Raw genomic sequence first — 19546 nt, forward strand, 5'->3', positions numbered from 1 at the left:
GATATAATATATATTTTTTAAAAGTTACCATAGGGATATTACTCCAGCCAGGAGAGGTTGGGCATTATAGAACTCACTACTCAAAGAATTAAATTTAAGTGTAAGAGAAGTAAAAATTATGAAATGCATAGACCAGTCAAAACAGAAAAATAACACCCTTTGAAAGAATAAAATTACAGAGAATATATGTGCATTGCAGGAAGTACCAAGTAGTAACAATAATAGGATGTGTGTGAGAGAGAGAGAGACACCTGGGTGGGTGGGTGTGTGTGTGTGACAGACAGACAGAGATGGTGTGTGTGCTGGCTGTGTGTGCGAGACAGAGATAGTGTGTGTGCCATGCGCTGTCTCTTTAAGCCACTCACTGAACGCTCTCCTGCTCTGTCCTGAGCCCTATTGTCTTGTCTCCCCTCCCCGGCTCTGTGGAGATGGGGTACACGGGGAGGAGGAGAGGAAGAGACAGAGAGAGTGTGAGCTGACTGCTGGGGAAATCTCAGAAACAGTGCACTGTCTCTTTAAGAAGGCACTCAGCCACTCACCATTCAGACCTCAGGAGCTCCGAGGCCTCCTGATCCAGGCTGTCCCCTCTGCCCTGCTCTGCAGAGATGGGGTACAGGGGAGGGGGGACACCCTGACATCAGCACCCTCCTCCCCACTCTGCACAGCCAGCAGGAGGATCCTGGGAGCAGCTGCAGGATGGAGCAACGTGGCGGGAGGGGCACCTGAACACACACTGCTGGCTGTGCATGCTCTGATAATCAGCTGGGTGGCATCTGAATCTCTCCTGCACGGTCGCCCAAGCGTGCAGCTTAACAGGGAACACAGGTCGTAGCTAGCTCCCCTCGGCTGGAGGAATGGGAAGCCTCTGGGCAGGTGAGGAGGTTATCAGGGCTCTGGAGGACCCTTTGGGACGGGGAGGTGAGGAAAAGGTGGAAGAAGCCGACTTCAGTGGGCTTTGACTCAAGCCCTTCATATCCATGATTACGGACTGTGCTGCCCGATTCTACCATTAGAACCTCACTCGGTTTAAACAAGGCTCTGGGACAGGGCAAGGAGAATGGAGAGAAAAAAACCTGCAGAAAGGGTCCAGGCTAAAGGGAGCTTGTTTGGCAGGATCTCTCTGAAAGGCTATGGTTCTGCGGGAGACCATAGCTCAGGCAGAACAAGACCATTTGGGGTCATTGTGTACAACAGGATCAAGGTGAACACACATCCAACACATGTGATAACCTACATTCTCCTTTGGCATGGAGGTGCTGCTGCTGTCTGTCTCTCTCGTTGGCAGTTTGCACTCTTGGACGGGAGATTTCAGCTCACCCAGGTCGCTGTTGAACGCTGGCTCTGACGGGTCAGAGGGCAATGCAGGTGAACTAGGCGGAATCACAGCAGTAGAGGAGAAGTCACTAGGGTCAGGGAATTCCACAGCAGGCATGGCACTGGAGAGCTTGAGAACACTCTTAATGCTAGTCGTACTGGGATGGAGGGGGGAACTAGTTGGAAGAACGTTGCTGGGTCCAGGAGTTGAAGCGGGGCGTAGCATGTGAGCTGCAGGAGCTAGGATCTGGACTTTGCTTTGAGGATCTGGAGGGAAACAAGGCACAACGTGTATTAATCAGGATGTATGAAATGAATAGGAGTTGGGAGTTCCTTCCCACCGCCCCCAACAATATTTCACTATTTAACAATGGGAAAGTCCCAGTCCAAGGGAGGGGGTGGTCTCCAGAAGGAGTCTCTTATCCGGTGCCTCTTTATGAAGCCACGTTTCTTGGTACAGGGGGGAAAATGTTATAGTTGCTCCAGACAAAAAGGGAGGGGAGGAGGTCATTCTGCATTAGGCCTGCCGGACATGACGCGCACTGTTAACAAACAATGTGTGCAACAGGGGTCTGAGCCAAAGGGCTCTGACGTCAATGGAAAGATCCCCCCAATGACTTCAGAGAGCTTTGGAGCAGGCCCATGAAAGAGAACAGGAGTGTGGTTGTGGGGCACAGGGCGATGGGTCTAACGCGGGGGTTCTCAAACTTCATTGCACCGTGACCCCCTTCTGACAACAAAAATTACTGCAGGACCCCAGGAGAGGGGACCAAAGCCTAAGCCCGCCCAATCCCTGCCAGCCTGGGGAGAAAAGTCAAAGCCCTCGGGCTTAGGCTTTGGCCCCGGGCCCCAGCAAGTCTAAGTCAGCCCTGGTGACCCCATTAAAATTGGGGTCGCAACCCACTTTGGGGTCCTGACCCACAGTTTGAGAACCGCTGGTCTAATGAGAGGCACTAAGGAACGGACTCAGGTCAGGCATTTAGTAACCTCCATTGTACTGTAATCTGAGCTAAGAGGTTTGGTCAATTCCAGGTAGACAGGTAACTGGGAATGCTACACAGCATCCTCAGAAACATCTGTCTGCTGCCAGCACCATGCGAAGCCCTACCCTTCACACCCCATCCGTCTCGCCCCCACTGAAAGGTAGTAAGGGCTCCAGCTTATAGCTCTCTTTTCTACCTCCCATGTTGACGAAGTAGCTAAGCTCACTGGCTCCCAAATTCATCTCTCTAGTACCTTCAAGCTCTGAGCAAGGTGTTTGGCCCTCGGCCTGGGCCACAGGGAGCAGGTGGATTGACCAGAGTGCTGTGGGGTTCTCTCTTGGTTCTGTCTCTCACAGCGCTCTGATCCGTAACACAACTCTACAACCTGGACCTACTGCTGGGGAAAGTCTTTGTAAAGAAGTCAGCTGGGCTAGCATAGACAGCAACAGTCACATTCACTATCTGGTTACAACCAGCATCTCCACTTTGCAGGGGTTCATGGGAAGCCATTTTCTAGTTTTGGTTCATGGGAGGTTGACACCCCCCTCTAGTCCAAGTCCAAACCCAAATCGAAACTCAGCCCAAGATAGCCAAGTTTGGCTTGGTCCCACGTGGCATGTCACCAAATTTGGCCGGTTTTTCCCCTGGCAAACCTGATTGAAGGCAGCACAGGTTGGCAAACCTGCTGACAAACGGGGCCCAAGACTCAGGTGCATAACTAGGCCAAGAGACTGTCCCTCACTTCTGGGTGTATATCTGTTTCCTACAGGGAAATTGTACTAACAAGTTACTTTTGCCTGGAACCCAGGCACTGGAGCAAGGAGAGCTGTGAATTCAGAGACACCATGGGAGGGGCCCTCTCTTGACACGGGCAAAGTCTGGCTTTAGCCTTCTGGGTGAGGGAACAGGAAACTCCAAGACTAGCAAGGTGGTCAGCCCCATTCCTCCCTGTCACACTCACCCCAGGTCCCATCTGCCCCATGTCGCTGGGAAACCAGAAGTGGCTTGGGGCTTCAAAACACATGTGGTACGTGGTGCTGCCTCCTTCCCCAAGCCTGGCGCAGCCTTGGCCCAGCCCAGCATTGATGAGCTGCGACGAATCCAGCTTTGGCTGCGCTTAGCCAGCGAGTGGACCAGCCAGTTCCACATGGAGTGGAGTGGCACAATACCAAGAACAGCCTTGCACTGAGTCAGGTGCACCTCTAAGTGTACCTCCCCCACACCACAAATTCTGCTTGGGGGTAGGAGAAGCCAGTGGATGCTATGCAGACACTGCAATTCCCACTGCAGCTGGAAGCCAGTGCAATTTTGATCACAGGTTTCAATGTCCCTAACTCATCCCCGGTGATGAAGATGCTGCCCCCTTTGCACCAGGAGCAGACTAAAATGGCCCTGTGTGAATACTGACAGGGAAAGCTCTTACTCCTGCTGTTTGCTGGTACACTGGCAACACCCGGGGTATCTGCTAGGCACCTGCCCGACCACCCACCCCAGTGGGAATTGATGGTGCTACCTGAGTTCTGCTCAGGGATCCCTTGGGAAGGTCCAGCAGAGGGGCCTGAAGCCAGTTTTTCAGAGGAGCTGGCCAAGCGTGTTGTGCCGAGATCTAATGCTCCCAAATCATGAGCAGTCGCATCCTCACTGAGGTTTGTGGGGATGGTGCTCGTCGTCTGAGAGGCGGGCGCTGATCCGATTGCAGGGCTAGAGTCAGTCCTTCCTTTGATGGCTCCCAACTCGCCATAACTGTGTGTGCTTTGTGCGGAATCTCTGATTTGGTGTAGAGGAAACGCATCCCTCTCTCCACCATGGTCTTCTCTCTGCCCCTGGGCACGTTTCTGCTCTGCATCAAACTGGGTCTGCAGAAGGACAGGGTTATGAACATCCACCATGCTGCTCGTCAGGTTCCCATTCTCGTAACCCTGCAAAGCCTGAATCTTCTGTTCCCGGAGCGAATCTCCAGCCTGCTGCCCATGTCCGGGGACAGCTCTGTTGGCACTGGCAGCCAGGGGAGAGCGCTCAAAAGAAGAATAGTAAACCTCTTCTGGCTGGTTCTTGAAATCCTCTGGGCTAGGAGCGGCGGCCGGCTCACCTCTCTGAACAGGCTCTCCAGGCATGGATGCCTTTCTGCTGTTCCCAATGTTCAGGTGATTCATGTTCCCAAAATACCCACCGTTCACGCAGACCGGATGCTGCTGGCGGCCAGCCCAGTCCTGCCCCTGTCCGCTTGGGTCAAATACTGGTCTGCCTGGCTGAGCCACTTCCACCTCTCCTCTGGGCACACCCCCACAACCCAGCAGGTGTCCCGCTGGTGATCCAGGAGGTAATTGGACTGCTGCTGAGGACAGACCATCTCCATGGTTACTGCCTTCCTGTGATGCCCTGAGATCAGCTAGTGCTGCGTTCCCAGTGGGTTGGGGACTCGGAGCTTCCCTCCACGGGGTCAGGGCATCTTCTGCAACCTGGAAGAAAAAACGAGATGTGTTTAGACCATAAGAGAATTATTCTTTAGGCCCAAATTGGGATGGAGGCTCCCTCGAGGCGCTGGACAGACCCACCCCCAGGCCTTGTTTTGACCCAAGTGTTCGGAAGGAGACAGAGCCCTGGTGTCCAAACTCCTCTCTCCACAGCGCTGCCTCTACACCTAAGCCCTGGTCAATAGGCAGAGCCCCTTGGAGGTGGTGTTTTACCCTCGTCACTGAACTCTGAAGAGAAGCAAGGACTGAATGGACATGGAGACTAGCTTTCCTCCTCGCCTTGGAGGCAGTCACTCTGGGTTCTCCCCTGCCTTGGGGCCTGCGGGAATTAGGGGGTGACACTCCAGCACTTCCCTAGCACCGAGATCGCCTTTGAACCAGAAGGAATCGCCGTGTGCCAGGGCACGTAGAATGGAACAGCTACCTCCGGAGAGAGAACGTGACTGACAGGGTACCCGGCACATGCTGTAGCCACTTCTCTGGGGCAGGAGCGATGGCAGCACCAGCTGGAGAGAGAGAGAAGGGTCCAGACCACCTTCTGGCCCCCAATCTATCAAACCCATGGCAAAGGTGGGTATTGGGCAGCTGGCTGTAACACCCTGAATCTCTGGATCATGTGCACCAGGCAGGAATGGCTGCAGCGCATCTGCTTTGGATGGAATGGGAGCAGTGCAGGAGCCGGGATCTGGCTGACTTCTAGCCTCTTTGAGCGGTCAGAACAGCACAGGGGGCTGGGACACAGGCAGGAACTCGGCCCAGTTTTAAGAGTCAGGTTCTTGTCAACCAAACCCAAGAGATATGACGCCACAGGACACTCTCAGAGACCAACAAACCTTTTGCTTTGCTAACGGCTCCATTTCTTGCACAGGAGTATTGTATTCCCCCAGGTCTTGGTAGCTTTCCACTCCAGACGGATTCGTCTGGAGAGGCAGGGGTATGTTAGGCTCTGGGAGACTTGCTGGCTGCCTAGGCAATGAAGGCGTGTGGGGATTGTTCTCAAAGGTGGGGCCAGCGCGCTGAGGATGAGGATTAGCTGTCGGTGGAGGCATCTGAGAGCAAACCGACTTGCAGCTGGGCAGAGAGTTATTCACAGCAGGAAGTGGTGCTTTGTTCCGAGGACCTGCAGGAAGAGAGAGCACAGAATATTTGAAGTGATGGGTAATATGGGAGATGGGGAGTACCGGCAGGGGCTGACTTTAGCACTGGTGTGGCTCTAGAAGGGAAGCATTCTGTCTAGTCAGAGGGAAACCAGGCACCGACAACAAATGTACCTTCACTCAGAGGTGCGTCCTCTATGAGGTAGTGAGGAGTTCTTGCTCTCCATGGCTCGTTCAACCTCCCAGCTCTCAGCTGAGACAGTCAATGAACAGTTGTTGTCACTGTGACAGCACTTCCATTGAAATGGACATGTCCCCTAGCAACTGGGCTGAGACCCACCTCATCTCACCTAGGCTACGGAGCATTTGTGTGTGTCTGGCACACTAAGCCCCGGCTCATTACAAAAATATATGAGTACAAATACAATCTATACGCAGGGTAGGGCATCCTGCCAGGCACAGATCACCCACAGAGAAACCAAGAACTATCGATCTCCTGCTCAAGTCAGCCTCCCCCACTTGCTGATCAGCCAGGTGCTGCTCCAGGTGAGCAGATGAGGAGAGGAGCTTGCAGCGTCCCCTGAAGCTCAAAGCCAGGCTGCGGCACGCACAGGAAGATTCCAGGAGGTGACCTTACCGCCACCAGACTTCTCCCATTTGTCCCTGGAAGGGACTGTTAGCTTGAGCACCAAAGCCAAGCACGCCAGGACAGACAGGATCCTGCGCTGGACCCCTTTGCCTTCACAAGGTCCCATTCTACCACGCCACTCATTCAACGTGGACTAGCTAGCGAGTGAAGAGCCCACAGTCCATATTTTCTATGTGGATGATGCTCAGGGTTCTCTCCCCATCTTACCCAACCCACTAGTGCGTGGCAGTGCCCTTTACCCTGTGCCTAGCAGAGATGGAGGCTTGGACAAGGCCTGCAAGGCTAAGAGTTAGCCCATGAGCAAGCGCTCGTAGGTTGGCAGAGGCAGTCACAAGACCGGGTGAGGTTTGTTGCTGCTCCCTGCACTGAGTGACTTTGCTGGCTGTTTGTGACACCAGTCTGCAAGCTGGGGATGGGTCTCATCGGCTCTCTAGTGGTCCCAGGCAGTTGGAAGGAAAGATCACATTCCGCTTGAAGGGGGGCCAGACCTCGCTACAGTTTTCCAGGTCTCTGTCACCTGGAGTCTGAATTACTGCAAAGCAGACAACATGGGGCTGCAGCTTCAGGCCATTCAGAAACTCCAGCTATGGCCCAGCACGAAGGTCCAGTAGCCACCTTACCCTTGTGCCCTGCAATTCTACACGTGGGATTCAACCTCAGTGATTTGGGGTGCCAACTTCCACCTCTTTCCTTGGGCCGTGCCACTGCAGAGAAGATCAGCTGAGCAGCTGGACCCAGCAGCCTGTAGGTTTTAACAAGGGGAAGGGGCAGGTGCTGTTTCTGAGGAGAAGCCTCCAAGGTTTGGAACCTGCTAGCGTAGCCAGGACCTGCTGACTTCCAGAGCAGATGCATCACCAAGCTTTCAAGAAGGAGGTGGGTCGGGAGAGGGGTAAGCGGGTGAAAGGCTGGGGTTAATTTATTAACCCTGCGGGCAGGAGGGATGGAGGAGTCAGACTTTGCTACTGGTGCCGGTCTCTACAATTGATTGGAGTTGTATATTTAAAACTTACTCCCTCCTAATCACAGCAGTGATAGCCCCGAAGAGACTTCCAGGAAATGGGAAAGAAACAGAGGAAGGATTGACCAGTGGTTAGAACATAAGAATGGCCACACTGGGTCAGACCAAAGGTCCATCTAGCCCAGTATCCTGTCTTCCAACAGTGGCCTTTGCCACGTGCTTCAGAGGGAATGACCAAAGCAGGTAATCATTAAGTGATCCGACCCTGTCGCCCATTCCCAGCACTAGCCTGGGCCTTGGGAAACCAGAGTTCAAATCCCAGCTCGGCCACGGACTGCCAATGTGACTTGGGCAAGTCACTTAGCGCCAGATCCTCAGAGGTGTTTATTCAATTTCAATGGGAGTTTGGTGCTGAAACCTGCTTTGGTGCTTTTGCAAATCCCACAAGGTGTCTACTGGCAGCTTTAGGCCTCTCTGACAACTTGGCCCCCCTGTACCTGTGGGATAACAGCCCTGCCCTACCTCACAGTCAAGACTGCAAGGCGTTGAGATACTGTGGTGATGCTAGAGAGAGTCCCAGGGCCAGGCAGTTAAGAGAGCGCAGCATGTATTAAGGGACAGGTGCTGCAAGGAAACTTACGGACTTGGTGAGCATCGTACTTGCACTGAACCCTGTCTGCGAGATCATGGTGCCTGTTCTTCCTGAGCGCCTCAATGAGCTCCTTCACCCAGCCATTCCTGCATTTCAGGTAGAAGAAGAGCTCCCACACGGCGTGCTCGTTCCCTTTCCTGTCGTCGTGGGCTTCGATCTCTTCCTAAAAATCAGCAGGGAGAGAACACTGAGAAAGGGGCTGGCTACGGGGCATTTCATCAGTCTCAGAAGGAGTCAGACAAAGCGCTCGGCCGCTCAGCACCTGGGGTCCTGCTCAGGCCGAGGCATTTAGCCAGGAGTCAGCTGGCAGGATTGCTCAGGGCAAGAGGAAGCTCCAGGAGCCACGGCACAGTTTGGCAGAGTTCTGTGTTGTGTACGAGGAGGTGGCCCCGTGCTGGAGCAGCAAGGGGAATTGCAAGGCAGGATGCTAACATGTTACTGGGTCTGCGTAGAGCCAGGACAAGCAGGGGTGCCGCAGGTCAGGAGGGATGACAGAGCAGGAGGGCTGGAAGCAGTTACAGCTCACAGAACCTTGAGCACCCTCCATGTTGTACCCTACATTCCACCTCCCCATTGCGAGGACTGCAGCCAGCGGGAGCTCTGGACAGGGGAGCAGGCGAAAGCCAGGAGCAAGCCAAGGCTGGAGAGCAACGGGAGTAGAGGTTCGGTTAGGGAGGGAGGAGGGAACAGAGTAAGGAAGGGGGGGCAGGAAGGGGCACTATTTTTCAAACCCTGCTGTATGGCTCTCCCTTTACCTTTCAAGGTTTTTTTTTTTTGGGGGGGGGGGGGGGGAGGGATCAGTAACTGAGGGTCAGCAGCCCGCCTGCTAGTCAGAATACAGCCATGCACGCCAAGACCATACAGTCTCCATGAGCTGCAGTGGCCACAGGCCTAACAACTATATTAACCCTCATACTTCACGGTTTAAGCTGATCACTATTAGGGATCAGGAGATCATCTTTCTGCGGGGACAGACTACCCCACCTCTGCCCACTGCAGAGTTCTTGCATCTTCCTCAGAAATACCTGGTGCTGCTCGCTGTCAGAGACAAGACACGGGACCAGAGGCACCGGATCCAATCTGGCAATTCCTAGGTTTCCTAATTACCTGGGCTGTTCTTAGCTGGCAGGGCACGCTGGTTGGTTACCTGCACCTGTGTTGCAGGAAGAGTCTGTCCCTGAGATGCAGACAGAGAGCCCAGGCTGCAGAAAGCAGCTCCCTGCTCTAACTAGGTAGAGACTTCGTGAGCAGCAGCAGCTATAGATACAGCTGCCACAAAACACTCCCACACGTGGTGGTTTTCTCCCTCTTTCTTACCACACACAGAGCTCAAACCAAGAATTCTCCTTTACTGGCAGCACAATCCACAGAGAGAGAGAGACAGACAGACTCCTTAAAAACAAGACAGACTTCTCAGGTGTCCTGCCCAGGACGGGGGCATTTCATGCTGGGGTTGGGACTGGATATGACATGAGTGTCCATGGCTGCTCGAGGGACAGATTGCTGGGTAACATGATGCCAGCTCTGTGTCTCCCATCCCCACCCCCTCCACCAGTTGGTTAGTTTTCCCTCATCACTTTTCAATATTTAAATATATATATATATATCTGAGACTGTAAGGATCTCTCTGACTTGTGCTCCCTCCTAGTTACAATTCTGGCATCACTGTGTCCCATTGGCTGCATGGCTACTCCTTCTGGGTTTGGACTGGGCTTTATGCCTCCCAGTATCCACCTCTAGTTTGCAGCCACCATCCAATTCTGGAGCTGGCAAGAGACTGCCTTAGTTTTGCACATCGCCCTGTGATGAGGGATCTGGCAGTGTAACCCACTGGTCAGCATGCATTATGTGTCCCCCTCTCTGTGCCTGCACCATAGAGGATGTGAGCCTAGTTACTTGGGAGACTTGATGCTTTAGCTCAAGCTGTGGCAGTTCAAGCTTCTAGCTTTGGAGGTCACAGGTTAGATCCCCAGCCGGTCGGCCACCACACTAGCATGATAGTTCTGGCCAGGAATCTAGAGCAGTCTAGCTTGTTGTTTTCTATTTGTTCTTCCCAGCGATTTGTACATTGATGTTTTAAGCACTGATCTAGCACGTTGAGCATTTTCCAGTTTGGGGCGAAGTTGCTGGTTCTGCGAGACAGGAGGTTAGAGTTGTGGAGGGATGATATCTACTGTCACCCCAACCCCGTTCCCACACATGTGTGCCTGAACTAGCATGGCAGGTTCAAAGAAGAAAACAGAGGTAAAGAATAAATAAAGAATTACCCTGTCTGCATCAGAGAGACACGGCAGATGGTGAATCAGCTGGCGCACCCGGATGCGATGGAAGTCGTGCATGTTTTCCCTAATGTAGTCATAAACCTTGTCCTCAGCAAACCCCATCTTTGCTTCGCACCTAGGAGCGAGAAGATCAATTTAGCAAAAAAATCCAACACACAGCAGTTGTTATTAGTTAACTTTTATATTGCAGGTTGGCCCACTGTGCAAGGCACTGCACAAACACAGAAAAAACAGATGATCCCTACCAAAAAGAGCTTACAGTCTCATAATAATAATAATTGGAGCTACTCAGAACATTTTTATTGAAAAAAATCCTATGAAAAATGAAAACTTTTTCTATTAAAACTTTGTATCTAACACAGGGATCGGCAACCTTTGGCACGCAGCCCAACAGGGAAAGCCACTGGAGGGCCAGGCCAGTTTGTTTACATGTGGCGTTCACAGGTTCGGCCCATCACAGCTCCCAATGGCTGTGGTTTGCTGTCCCAGGCCAATGGGGGCTGCGGGAAATGCGGCCAGCACTTCCTTCGGCTTGCACTGCTTCTCGCAGCCCCCATTGGCCTGGAGCGGCAAAACGCAGCCGGTGGGAGCTGCGATCGGCCGAACCGGCAGACGCTGCAGGCAAACAAACTGGCCTGGCCCGCCACGGTCTTTCTCTGACGGGCCACGTGCCAAAGGTTGCCAATCCCTGATCTAACAGCACTTCGCATCTAGTCAGTTTCACTGTATGATCAATTGTTCATATTGGGCTTTCACACAGCAAGACACACATTTTTAAGAACAGGAAAATGGCATTATAAAGCCATTATTTTTACAATTAGGATTAGATTTGTTTCAGACTTAGTATTGTGGCTGCCTTGAGAGTTTACAAATTATTCGATTTTAAGTAAGGGATTTCAGTCAGTTCAGTATGTTGATATATTACGCATTGCAGCACTAGGTTTTCTATGCAACTCTTGCTACAGTAGGAATGTTGGCCCTCAAACTGTATACTACTAGAACCTCCTAAACAGTATAAATAAAAGAGTTATCGCTTGGGCTGTGAAGTGATGTGGTATTCTACACAGCAAACACTTGCAGTTTCCTAAGAGAATCAAAGCATGTTCCTCAGTGAAACCAAGAGATGAAACTGGATGGAGTTTATGACAGAGAAAACTGATACAGATAAAGCGGATGAATGAGATAGTGGATAGCACGCCGGATTGGGAGGGACTTGGGTTCCAATCCCAGCTGAGCATAGGCAAGTCACTTAGTCTACCTTGTCCCTTATCTGTAAAGCAGGCATAATACCTTCCTTTCCTGACACGCTGGAAGGATAAAATCCATTAATATTCGTGAGGTGCTCAGATACCATGGTGATGAAGGCCACAGAAATAACTGGACAGATCCTTGCAATTTGCTGGGCTCACCTGTATTGGCTAAAACAGGGTCTGTCTGTTCCAAGCAATGGAAAGAAGGTCCTTTTCCTTGCTGCCTCTCTACTCCCAGTGTTCCAAATTTGAATTAATGGCCATTAAACCAATGGTGGGCAACCCATGGGCCGCACGCAGCCCATCAGGGTAATTTGATTGCGGGCCGTGAGACATTTTGTGGACGTTGACCACCTGCAGGCACGCCCCCCCCCCCAGCTCCCAGTGGCCGCGGTTCGCCGTTCCTGGCCAATGGGAGCTGTGGGAAGTGGCGGGCCGCAGGGACGTGCTGGCCACCGCTTCCCACAGCTCCCATTGGCTGGCAAAAATACTGGGCCGAAGTCTGCTCTCAGGTAAAAGTGTAAATACAAGGTAATTCCACTACCATCCATGGGGTTGATTTACACCAATGTCACCAAAAGCAGAATTTGGCCCACTCTCCCTGCAACTGCTGTCACAAACCGGATTTGTCACGTCAGCATCTTCTGCTCTGAACTGGCTTCAGCCAGTTCCTTGCCCCAGCTTCCTCTAGAACTGTCAGCAGCAAACATGTGTTTGCAATAGGTCTGCTCCAGCCCTAGTGCTCAGTTGGGGATTAATTAATTAAAATCCGACTGGTCAGTCCAAGGGAATACAAATCTTTATTATTTAGTAGGGATGCACTTGGCATTCGGGAAGAGTACAAGGCACTGCTAGACAAGGATAGTGAATTCCCTTTGTTTTTCGTGGAAGTGGTGGTAGTAAGGGGGATATGACAAGGGACACCCATGCTGAGGGAGGGCGTTAGCACCAGACTTCCTAGAAACACGTCACTGCCACTCATCTATCAGCTCTGTCCTTCTCGGTACCCCAAGTAGGGCTGGAGAGGCCGCAGGGAGATAGGAAGGTGGTAACTGTTGGGCTGGGAGGAGCACATCTACTGGCTGGAGGCAGCAAGGGCAAGTGGAGGAGAGTCATAGACTTCGGGGGCTAGCCTCAAGGGAAGGGGCGCGGCACAACCCTCTGCAGTGGAGGCAAGTGGATTACAGAGGTGCAAGGTGGACCGTTCGGCTCCATGGGATATTCTCAGATGAATCTACAGGCCACGGACCCAGAAGGGCCGCCTGGGCCACATCCCAACCACTTCTGGGCCGCACCAAACCTCAGTGGTGCTGAGATTCCATGAGCCACGTTGCAACACCAGTCACTCAGATTTGGAGGGGGTGGGCGAAGGGGCTCATGGGCCAGGGAAATGAGAAGAGAAGAGGATCAGGCAGAGGGGCCAATCAAAGACCCCCATTTTAAATGGTGCTCCGCAGCCCCGTGAATGAGAACACATGACACAGAAGCTCTGAGAGGTGTGGAATGGCCCATTCATCTCAGTGGGTGCTCTCCCACTGTCCCCCAAAGCCTACTCCAGCCCCTGCTGTGAAATACCAGTTTTCATGGCACTACTGCTATACACATGCATTTTAGAACACTTTGATTATTAAAATCAGCACTGTACTGAGAGGGCGGGGGGGCTGTATCTGAGAAACCCTAGACCACACGACCCCGGTTTGCAACAGGAATTCTACCTCTGGCCCTAACGTGGCACAGCAATACGAAGGCTGCACCAGGTTTTGTATTTATCAGGGGTAAAAATGGGTTACAAAAATTCTGTCTTCTGGGCTAGAGTATAACTTTTAAATGTTTATTGTAGCATGTGCACCGCTTGATTTTTCTATAGCAATTGCGGTGGGCCAGGACGGGGGACGGACGTCATTTGAGGTTTGCTCTGATTTAAAAAGGGCACGTGACAAATGTTTAGCATCTGACATCTTCTTCACAGAGACTACAGCGCTTTGAGCAGGGTGAAACTGATAGGGGTAAGCTCTTGGCTGAAATCCTGCAGAAAGCTGAAACTCCATTTCCTGTTACTAAGCAACCCCTCTGATCATGACTACTGATGAGCCGAAGCTACTTGCTTTTCTCAAATCCCACTGTGGCTGTGTACACACTACAGTTTAAGTTGACATAAATTATGTCCATCAAGGGTGTGAATTAGCTACCCTCATAATTTATGATGACATAAGTGCAGGTGTGGACAGTGCTATGTCCATGGCAGAGCTTCTCCCACCAACATAGCTACCACCACTCACATGCGGGGGGGGAAAGGGGGGGGTCTGCCTGTAAAGGCCTGTATTTTAAAAATTTAGGTGTATTTTTATCATTTAGCTGGTTATAGAGGTATAAAACCAAGACTCAAAATCACAGTCTGCCTGTATATGGACCTTCTCTCACTAGGATAGTCTGATGCCTTGTTCTTAGGCTAAGGCCTTTGGCTAAGTAGCAGGGGCAGCCATAAGCTGGGAAGCCTACAGTCACATCCTCACATTCCAAACCAGTCACATGGAAATAAGGTGGCATGTGGCTGTTAGGAAGACGATCCTGTCCTGATAGTGCCCATCACTACCAGATAAAGAAACAGATCTTAAAATGATTAAAGAAAACGTAGTTTGATAGCATCCTGTCTGGCAAGAAATCACCTATCAATGGTTGTGAAACCCTCATTTCTGTATTGTTTTATCTTTATGGCCCACACTTTTCTATTGTTAATCTGTCTGTTTCTCTAATTTTTCTGTCTGGTGTATAATTAATTTACCTAAGTGTAAGTTAATTAGGGTAGTGGGATATAATTGGTTAGAGAATTATGTTACAGTATGTTAGGATTGGTTAGTTAAATTTCAGTAAGATGATTGGTTAATGTATAGCTGAGAATATTACTATATAAACCAGGGTCAAACAGGAAGTGGGTGGGAAAATTGGAATCATGCTTGCTGGAAATTAACCCCAATAAACATTCCATTGTCTGCACTTTGGATTCTGGTCTTTTGCTGCTTGCGTGAGAAGAACTAGGGAAGTGGGAGGGTGGAGGGCAAGCCCTCTAAGGGGTGGGGGGGCTGGAGTAATTAAGTAATTAGAGCAGCTGTAAACTCTCTAGTGTAGCCATAGCCTCAGTCCTACCATTCAGGAAACAGACAAGGAGCATGCAGCATGATTACATTGCCCTAATGCTGCTTCTTAGGATAGGTCTACACTACTGCTTGTGTTGGCAGAACCCAAGGATGTGAATATTCCACCCCGCCCAGAGATGTTACACTGACATAAGATCTAGTGTACCCAGTGCTATGTTGGTGGAGACAGAGCTTCTGCTGCTCGTGGGGGTGATTTTATTATGCCAACAGGAGACCTCTCTGTAAGCTTTGAGAGTAAAGGAGCAAGGACTACTGAGCCCAGATTGATGCGGAAAGCCTGGTATAAGTTCGTTAGATTTAGGTTTTGTATGGACTTTTTTGTTACCCTGAAAGAGGTGAGGATGGAGAGATCACTGAGTGGCCCAAGCTATTGCTGGCAGGGGCTGACGGAGACAGAGGGACTATTAAACCATGCCAGCCACCCCAGAGCACACGGACTGCTGACTGGACCTCATACATTGTCTTTCATGTCTCCTCCATTTTCCTTGACAGTCCTTCTATGAGTAAAATATGAGTCTGCATGAGCTCTATCAGAGGCTCATTCACCTGCACATCTATCAATGTGATATATGCCATCATGTGCCAGCCATGCCCCTCTGCCATGTACATTGGCCAAACTAGACAGTCTCTATGTAAAAGAATAAATGGACACAAATCAGACGTCAAGAATTATAACATTCAAAAACCAGTCGGAGAACACTTCAATCTCTCTGGTCACTCGATTACAGACCTATAAGTGGCAATTCTTCAACAAAAAAACTTCAAAAACATACTCCAACAGGAGACTGCTGAATTGGAATTAATTTGCAAACTGGATACAATTAACTTAGGCTTGAATAAAGACTGGGAGTGCATGTGTCATTACACAAAGTAAAACCATTTCCCCTTGTTTATCCCCCCCCCCGCCCCCATTCTTGTCAACTGCTGGAAATGGCCCACCTTGATTATCACTACAAAAGGTCCCCACCCCCAGCCCCGCTCTCCTGCTTGTAACAAGAAAAGGAGGACTTGTGGCACCTTAGAGACTAACAAATTAATTTGAGCATAAGCTTTCGTGAGCTACAGCTCACTTCATCGGATGCATACTGTGGAACATCTTCTGTATTTTCCAGAGTTTGCATCCGGTGAAGTGAGCTGTAGCTCACGAAAGCTTATGCTCAAATAAATTGGTTAGTCTCTAAGGTGCCACAAGTACTCCTTTTCTTTTTGCAAATACAGACTAACACGGCTGTTACTCTGAAACCTGCTGGTAACAGCTTACCAAATCACTCTTGTTACAGCCTGTATGGTAACACCCATTGTTTCATGTTCTCTGTGTATATAAAATCTCCCCACTATATTTTCCACTACATGCATCCGATGAAGTGAGCTGTGTAGCTCACGAAAGCTTATGCTTAAATAAATTTGTTAGTCTCCAAGGTGCCACAAGTCCTCCTGTTCTTTTTGCGGAATTTGTCTGTGGCTTTGGGCAGTTTCCACCCCATCTTTTATGGGATCTCTTGTCCACAAGAGGTCAGGATCACAGCCATGGATCTCTTTCAAAACATGGCACTCTGAGCACATGATGCTAGGGGACTGGTTCACTACTGACAGCACAATTCATTTAGCCCTTTTACACCTCCTTTGCCAATGCAAAGGGGTTGTGAAGAAGTTAACCCCTCCCATAAATAACACCTGTCCTGGGAGCCTCTCTCTGAGCTACAGGATTGGCTCAGGGGACATTCTGGGATGTGTGGTAACATGTGGGGAGCAAGGCACCAGTGATTCCCTGCATGCCACAAAAGCTGTAGAGGTGAACTGGTCCCCAACAGTCCCCGAATCGAGGAGACCCGTCCTTTCCTCACTTCCTGAGTTGAGCTGAGTTCAGTGCCGGGGTGCCGAGTGCACCTTACTTAATTCCCCAACACCACCTTGAGGTTTCCCTAGGGCGCTCCCGTCCAGGATGGCCAAGCCTAATGTGATGCGAGATCACACTTTGAGGCTGTAATGCCACCACAAACTCCTGCACAAAAGGGGAGTGGGCTTTCTGCCTAAGAAGGAGACACATTTCCACAGATTTTTGCATCCAAAAAGGGGGGGGTGCGGAGTCTCTGCCCTTCCCGCAGCCCCCCCTCGGCCTGGAGCCGTCTTGTTCACGTCTCGGCTTGATCCAGAGAACGCGCTGCTCCACTGACTCGCACCCAGCTTGCCCTAGCTTCCTCCAGACTCCCTTCCGCTCAGCGGCGCGGCCAAGCCTTCTGCTAAACCGAGGGGGCCCGCCAACGCCTTTCCCCGCTCCTGCCTCCCGCTGGGGCTGCTGCGGGCGGAGAGAAGGCGTCGGCAAACCTCAGCCAGCCCCCGCCGCAAAATCCGGCCTCGTGCAAGGACACCCGGCGCCACGAGCCGGGAGAGGGCCGGGGGCCGCCGCTCCTTACCTGCGCGCGCGACACCAGCAGCGGAAGGGCCCCCGCCCGGGCACGCGAGACACGCCCGCGCGCGCAGCGACCACTCTCGCGCGCGCCCTCGCTTCCCTCCCGCGGAGCGTTCTAAGCCCGCCCCCCTCCGCGCCCCGGGCTTCCGCCGCCCATTGGCCGCTCTGCCTCGCTCCGGACGTCCATCAAGCGCTCGGCGGGGCCGGGCAAAGGGTGGGGGTGAGCGGAGCCGAGTCGGCGTCTGCGGCTTCCCGGCCGCCGCGATGGCGAATTTCGCAGTGAGGGTTGCTGCTTCCAGCTCCCAGGGGAGGCTGCAAGTGGGTGGCCGCTAGAAGCCTGAGTTTTTATTTATTGCCTCCCCAGCCCCCAGAGTCCTCCCAGAAGAGGTCAGATCTGCTTCCCTTTCGATCTGGGACCAAGGGGAAGACTTCGGCTACAAGAATCCTAGAATATCAGGGTTGGAAGGGACCTCAGGAGGTCACCTAGTCCAACCCCCTGCTCGAAGCAGGACCAATCCCCAATTTTTGCCCCAGATCCCTAAATGGCCCCCTCAAGGATGGAACTCACAACCCTGGGTTTAGCAGGCCAATGCTCAAACCACTGAGCTGTCCCTCCCCCCCGAGGGGAAGGAAAGTGGACGAAGCTTGGTCACTTCTGACCCCTGAAAAAGAGGGGCGCTCGCTGGTTCCAGCAGCTAACTTTTTTGCTACTGTGTGGTGAAAAAAGAGAAATAGGTGACAGATGAAACCGACTTTACTGACTTCCCCTCCCTCTGGCTTAGTGCTCAGGACAAGCATGGTGTTAATAACTTCAGTCATTTGACTTTAACACAGTCGTGCGGGATGCAAGAGAACAGGGGTCATTCTCTGCCCCTTCCCCCAGTCCTGGAAATCTACCTTCAGCAAAGAAGGATGTCTTTATGGTGGGCAGAGTTAAGGATGTTTAGGTGTCTTGCTTAAAAAGTGCCATTGTGTCTTTGCATTTCCTTGGTTTCTAACATTGGGGAAGATTGGTTGGTTCTTTGTGTGTGTGTGTGCGCTTTTGCTTGTGCATGAATTTAAAAACAATTTAACGTATTTGAGAGGTTGTATGCACTCAAACCACTTTGTGTCTGCAGCCCTGACTTCACCTACAGTACGAGCACTGGCCAGAGTTACAGGCTTGTGCCCCAATTCCTGCAAAGACTCATGCACAAGCTTAATTTTACACACTCTGATTTCACTCTCAGTGCATCAGATTTAAGCATATACAAGTCTGTGTGTCCTCTGCACAGTGTGACTTTGCATACACTGTATGTGCAAGATGACTGACAGGGACCCTGGAATTGAGCTTTGCAGGGGGCCCCAAGGGGACAAACAGTGTCACTGCTGACCACCTGTGAGCAATGACTATCCCATGTTAATGTTTGCAAGAACTGGGGGGCTAGTCTGGGCGTCCTGTGAATATTTCATGGCAGTAAATTACATTCTGTCCCTTTAAGGTCCATTGTTTCAGTTGGATACAATTTTTTTCCTTTATTTCTTGCCCTAAGCTATTGTGTAGTGGTGCCATGCAGTGTTTGGTAGCTGCTGTGTTCCACCCCAGAAGTGGCTGCATTTCAGATGCAAGTGAAGTGATCTCAATATATTCCTTACCTTCCTCACAAGGGCTTGTGTGGCTTAGTTAGTTCAATATGCAAGACACCTTGAGATCCGCAGATGAACAGGCCTTTAATACTGGTATTTTTGTAAGAATAGGATTGTAAACATGAAAATATGGTGGTTTCTACCTTAATACCAGCTGTACAGAAAATAGCACATCCCTGATGTGACAATCTCCAACATCAGTCAGTTTCTTCAAGGAAGTGAATGGTGCATTCCTGATGGATCCATTAGAGAACAGAAAGGTCCAATCCAACCTGCTCCATAAGCACAGAATGGGGACGTAGCTGCAGAATGCTGGGTCATATTAAATGAATGACAGAGCAGAAGGAAAGCCCAGGCTGAAACGAAGTGGAGTTTGGTGCTTTCGGTGTTGACAGTCAGCCAGCATCCACTCGAGGGTGGGAGCTTTCGGCCATGCCTGGGAAAACCATCTATAGGAACTTCATTTGCACAGGGGAAAAAGCAGGTTTATCAGGGTCTGGTATGGAATAATCTGCCCACAGGGGAAGTGCAGCAGAGCAGCCTGTCCCTTTAAGGGCCAAGAGGCCCTGGGCCAGTCAGCCCAGTTCAGCTGCACCTGTGCTGGGTGTGGGACTTAAAAAGAGGAGCAAAGTCCAGCACTGGGAGGCAGACATGCATGTATACAGACTCCAGGCAGGAAGGCCTGGGAGTGATTGC

At 51.3% G+C, this 19546-nt stretch overlaps 1 protein-coding gene across 3 annotated transcripts in view; it reads right to left on the reverse strand.

Moving 5' to 3' along the window:
- MAVS (mitochondrial antiviral signaling protein) overlaps positions 1 to 17334 on the reverse strand; it is a 36161-nt gene extending 18827 nt beyond the window's left edge. For all 3 annotated transcript variants that reach the window (XR_012158777.2, XR_012158778.2, XM_073342930.2), the window contains exons 1-6: positions 17229 to 17334; positions 10395 to 10524; positions 8116 to 8290; positions 5605 to 5891; positions 3811 to 4756; positions 1235 to 1581 (exon numbers count right to left, since the gene is read on the reverse strand). Coding sequence is in view for 1 of the 3 variants with exons in the window: in XM_073342930.2 (XP_073199031.1) it covers positions 1235 to 1581; positions 3811 to 4756; positions 5605 to 5891; positions 8116 to 8290; positions 10395 to 10511 (1872 nt within the window). In the remaining 2 variants the exon portion in view is untranslated. The remainder of the gene's footprint in view (positions 1 to 1234; positions 1582 to 3810; positions 4757 to 5604; positions 5892 to 8115; positions 8291 to 10394; positions 10525 to 17228) is intronic.
- Between the last annotated feature and the right edge of the window lie 2212 nt (positions 17335 to 19546).

Source organism: Lepidochelys kempii, chromosome 4, assembly GCF_965140285.1.
Source record: "Lepidochelys kempii isolate rLepKem1 chromosome 4, rLepKem1.hap1, whole genome shotgun sequence".
NCBI classification, from domain to species: domain Eukaryota; kingdom Metazoa; phylum Chordata; order Testudines; family Cheloniidae; genus Lepidochelys; species Lepidochelys kempii.